The 5,185-nt window shown below is 45.4% G+C and overlaps 3 protein-coding genes across 3 annotated transcripts; all 3 read right to left on the reverse strand.

Annotated features, from left to right (window-relative positions):
- Nucleotides 1-1,454: 1,454 nt before the first annotated feature.
- Nucleotides 1,455-1,865, reverse strand: LOC308154287 (histone H3.2; the record flags this gene model as incomplete). Its single annotated transcript, XM_080527451.1, has 1 exon — nt 1,455-1,865. One exon carries the CDS (start codon nt 1,863-1,865, stop codon nt 1,455-1,457), a length of 411 nt encoding a protein of 136 aa, XP_080383577.1.
- Nucleotides 1,866-2,806: 941 nt separating this feature from the next.
- LOC308152086 (histone H2A-like) lies at nt 2,807-3,193 on the reverse strand (the record flags this gene model as incomplete). The annotated part of the gene is made up of 1 exon (XM_080524996.1): nt 2,807-3,193. The coding sequence occupies one exon, from the start codon at nt 3,191-3,193 to the stop codon at nt 2,807-2,809; it is 387 nt and encodes a 128-aa protein (XP_080381122.1).
- Nucleotides 3,194-4,296: 1,103 nt separating this feature from the next.
- On the reverse strand, nt 4,297-4,929 carry LOC308152069 (histone H1-like; the record flags this gene model as incomplete). Its single annotated transcript, XM_080524979.1, has 1 exon — nt 4,297-4,929. One exon carries the CDS (start codon nt 4,927-4,929, stop codon nt 4,297-4,299), a length of 633 nt encoding a protein of 210 aa, XP_080381105.1.
- Nucleotides 4,930-5,185: the final 256 nt, after the last annotated feature.

A 5,185-nucleotide genomic window follows, 5' to 3' on the forward strand; every position in this document is an offset into this window, starting at 1 on the left:
GCAAAATATGATCATGGAAGATAACCTCAATTCAATCATGGTATTATCATATGAAATCCATTTCCATGTGACATCCTCTATAGTCTCAATGAATGTGCCTTTTTAAAACCAACCCCCAATTGAATTGGCAATATAATAAAATGTGTTAATTGTACATTAGCATGGTCTGCAATTAAACACACATTAGCATGGTGATCACAGCATATTTAACACAGTTAACACAGTCTCTGTCAAGTTATTTTAAAACATTTTTTTTCATGGGAAACCAGGCCAAATTCTGTGCACCAGCCCAAGCCCAATTTTACCAGCACAATGCAACCTAAACTAGCCCAATTGGGCTGGAAGGGGTCTTTGGGCCTTGTTGGGGTGACAGTGCTGAGCTGTGTAATATTAGAGCTCCCCATAAGTGAGTGATGCTTTATCATAACCTACTATTCTGTATTCTGTGATTTGGTTTTAAGAGTAATATGTAATTATTTCCCACTTCAATGAATCTCAGAGGGTTGACTCTCAGATTGAGCTCTCTCTGTGAAATCTAGAATCTGAGATTATTGAAGCCCAATCCTGTGATGGTGTCAACAGTCATAGGATGTTCATATCTGGTCAGACTGGACCTCTATTACATATTCCTGGGGTCAGGTCATCTTCATTTGAATGATCCAATGATTGCAAATAGGACATTTGTTTTCAATGTTTTCTCAATAAACTGTAAAAGAGATTATTTTATTTTTTAGAGATTATTATTATTATTTTCTACATTTAAATGTTTTCCTTGTACAATGTAAATGACCCTAACCATCAAATCAGATTAAACTTTATTTACAATACATACTGTGGCACATTTCATTCACATATGCAGTATAGCCTAACGTGTTTTAATAACCCTGACATATTCAATACAATACAACATGCTTTTATAATCATGTGCTCATTGTGTGTGGATTTATGGCAAATTCTTCTAATTTAATCCATTTTAAATTGAGTCTATAACACCACATAATGTGGAAAATTGAAGGGGTCTGAACACTGTATATATACATATACTATCTATTTTAAGAACAGCCTATGGGGGTACCGCATTTTGATGTCCTCCCAGCACCATTAAGCTTTAGCCGAAGTAAATCAGACCTTGTGTGGAGAAAATCCGTGATCTACAGAATACACTGACTGACCCTGATTTACTTCGGATTATTTTACATAAGGAGTGCTTATCATAGTTAGACCATCACAACGAATTCACACATTAAGGCCTTATGCTGTTGTGAATTGGCCTACGTGTATTTCGGTTACCGAGATGGCACGGTCAGCATCCCTGCAGGCTACTCATTTGAGTCGTATAACCTATAGATTAACGCCCTACACGGGTGGTAAATGGAAACACGCCTTTGAGGGAAATATTGAGGTGGCTCTTAAAAGAGCCTTTGGGGATCTATTGTTAGATCAGGGTGGTGATCTTAGGCGCGCTCTCCACGGATACGGCGGGCCAGCTGGATGTCTTTGGGCATGATGGTGACTCTCTTGGCGTGGATGGCGCACAGGTTGGTGTCCTCGAACAGACCAACCAGGTAAGCCTCGCTAGCCTCCTGCAGGGCCATCACAGCAGAGCTCTGGAAGCGCAGGTCGGTCTTGAAATCCTGGGCGATTTCTCTCACCAGGCGCTGGAAGGGCAGCTTGCGGATCAGCAGCTCGGTGGACTTCTGGTAACGACGGATCTCCCTCAGAGCCACGGTGCCGGGCCTGTAACGGTGAGGCTTCTTCACGCCGCCGGTGGCCGGGGCGCTTTTGCGGGCAGCCTTGGTGGCGAGCTGCTTCCTGGGGGCTTTGCCACCGGTGGATTTACGAGCGGTTTGCTTGGTTCTGGCCATGACGATATCTTCCTTCGGTCAGTTGGAGTATAACCAATCTCAACAGAACGTTGTACATTTATAAACCCCCAGTCGTGCCCCGATTGGTTGGCGACTATAGACGAGCTCATTGGCTCGTTGGCGCCTCCTTCTCCGGCTGCCATTGGACACGAGCACCGTCCACAAATTCAAACACTTATACCCTGCCGCGCGCTTCCTTTGTTTGGCCCCTCCCCCAAACCGTTGGCTTCAAAGAGATGTAATTCCGATATCTTTTGTCAATGATAATCTATCCTTTAAATTATTATTTTTTAAAGCCAAAACAAATGTGAAGATACAAAAAAGTATGTAATGTACGACTATATGAATACAAATGAACAAGAACAGTGTAAACATTATGTACAGAGATCAGCGTGGTGCAGACACTTATTTTGTCTTTACGGTGGTTGTGTGCCATTGGACGTCCTTTAATCTCGCTGCTGTTGTGGACATTGTTGTCCTCTATGCTTAATCTATAACTTCATCATTGTTGTCCTCTATTCTAAATCTATAATTTCATCATTGTTGTCCTCTAATTTTAATCTAAAGTTTCATAACTAGTTGTCCTCACCCAGTTCATACAAATGATGAACCAACAAACGCAAACTATTATTATGGAAGAACAAGGTCCACTACACAAGGAAGGGGTGATGTTTAAAACCGTAAAAAAGGACTAAACGTTATTTCAAATGCTGAGGCAGTGACATCACGAGGATGTTTTCTGCCCAACCCTGTGTAATATGTATGGGTGCGTTCTCTGCCTCGTACATGAAATCACAACTAGTGTTCTTCACAACATGAAACACTCATAACGCAGACAAACAGTGGAGGGAGAGATGGACTGCACTTTTGGAGAGAGAAGTGGTTGGCTCTTAAAAGAGCCTTTGGGGTTAAGTAGTGGGGTCAAAGCCGTAGTAGAACTTTTACTTGGCTTTGGCGGGCTTCTCGGTCTTCTTGGGGAGCAGCACTGCCTGGATGTTGGGCAGCACACCGCCCTGAGCGATGGTCACACCGCCCAGCAGTTTGTTTAGCTCCTCGTCGTTACGGACGGCCAGCTGCAGATGACGGGGGATGATACGAGACTTCTTGTTGTCGCGGGCGGCGTTGCCGGCCAACTCCAGGATCTCAGCAGTCAGGTACTCGAGCACGGCGGCCAGGTAAACCGGTGCGCCGGCGCCCACACGATGGGCATAGTTGCCCTTGCGTAGGAGCCTGTGGACACGGCCCACAGGGAACTGAAGCCCGGCGCGAGAAGAGCGGGTCTTTGCCTTTGCTCTGGCCTTGCCTCCAGTTTTGCCTCTCCCTGACATGGTGACGGTTTAGCGGGATCTCAAACAAGATGAAGAAAATAATTTCAGATAACAGTTCCGCCGCTTGGAGCGTCGTTCTTATAGCTCGCCTTGACGGCGTTCATTGGCCACTGGGTCGATGTCACCTCATCCAATCAAGAGACAGAGATTGTGACACTTCTGTCTTTGTGAGTTTCCCTCGCGCGCCAGAAATCGAAGTTTAAATCAAACTCGTCCCACGTAATAATAATAATAATAATAATAATAATAATAATAATAATAATAATAATAATAATAACTTTATTTGTATAGCGCTCTTCCTGCAAACGTTGCAGCTCAAAGTGCTTTAATCATTATATAATCTTAATTTAATTATTTAGTCATTTAAAGGCAATATTAAAAAGATGGGTTTTTAGTCTTGACTTGAACATATGTGCTGAGGTTGCATCCCTAATGTAAACTGGCAGTGCATTCCACAATTTGGGTGCATAAAATGAGAATGCAGCCTCACCAAATCTCTTCTTTTGTACATGTGGTACACAGAGAAAACCAGCGTCAGAAGACCTGACATGACATATTCAATATACTAAAACTAGTATATGTCATAATATAATAATAATAATAATAATAATAATATATAATTGATACGTATATAATATGTACATTGTGAAGTGCGTTCCCAGCTCTCTGTAGTACGTTACTCCTGACTGAGCGAAAAGTGTTCTGTTATCTCCCGCCTTTCTGTCCAAATATAACGTATTGGTGTAACGGAAAGAGGAACTAACTGTATATGTTGATATTATATGCAACTTTATCATTATGGACACTGTCATACCCCCACCATCCTCTCCCGCACACAGATCTACCGAGTGACACTTTATAGCGTCAAAGTGTAAACTAGACCTAGATGTCAAATCTCTCATTACTGCTCATTATTTACTCAATAAGTAAAACCATGATTGTCGTGTGTGTAAGTCCGTGGTTGACACTGGTGTAAAATACTAAAATAAACACTCGACTTTTTCTGTCGTCATGGATGATAATGCGTTTTTACGAAAATCTGGGTGGCTCTTAAAAGAGCCTTTTTGTGGTACAAATGGTGTCGGCAAGAACACTTTGAATGTTTACTTCTTCTTTGGGGCTGCCTTCTTTGCCTTGGGCTTCACCGTTTTGGGTTTGGCTACCTTGGGCTTGGCTGCCTTGACGGCCTTTTTGGGGCTCTTAGCCGGAGCCTTCTTGACCGGTGTGGCCTTCTTGACTTTCTTGGGGCTCTTGGTGGCCTTCTTGGTGACTGCCGCGGGCTTCTTTGCCTTCTTGGGAGACTTCTTGACCGCAGCAGCGGGCTTCTTTGCCTTTTTCGGAGACTTCTTGGCAGCGGCGGGCTTCTTTGCGGCCGCCTTCTTGGGTTTCGGGGCGGCGGCTTTCTTCGCCGGCTTCTTGACCGCCTCGGCGGCTTTCTTGTTGAGCTTGAAAGAGCCGGAGGCCCCGGTGCCCTTGAGCTGGAGCAGAGTGCCCTTGGTGACGAGGCTCTTGACGGCGACCTTGACGCGGGAGTTGTTCTTCTCCACGTCGTAGCCACCGGCCGACAGCGCCTTCTTGAGCGCGGCCAGAGAAACACCGCTCCTCTCCTTGGATGCGGACACGGCCGTCACGATGAGCTCGGCGACGCTGGGGCCAGCTTTCTTGGGCCTGGTTGCTGCCTTCTTCTTGGGGCTCTTGGCCGGCGCGGGGGCTGGTGCTGGTGCGACTTCTGCCATGTCTGTAGAAAGTCTAGTTCGTTCCGGTAAACCAACTAGTCTGCAAATCTGCTCTGTGAGAATGAAGCTCAACCCGGAGCAGGGGGCTGTCCTTAAACGCGGCATGAGAACCGTGCAGACTCAACCATCCCTGCTCAGCAGTCTGCTGCCGAAATGTTTGGGCGCCTGTGTTTTCTCCTCGCGAATAACGGGCCAAAAGTCACCCGTGGTGCCGAGTTGAGGTCCAAATGCAAACGGGCCAGCGAGCAGACTTGCC

Source organism: Nansenia antarctica, assembly GCF_963989245.1.
Source record: "Nansenia antarctica genome assembly, chromosome: 3".
In the NCBI taxonomy this organism is placed as follows: domain Eukaryota; kingdom Metazoa; phylum Chordata; class Actinopteri; order Argentiniformes; family Microstomatidae; genus Nansenia; species Nansenia antarctica.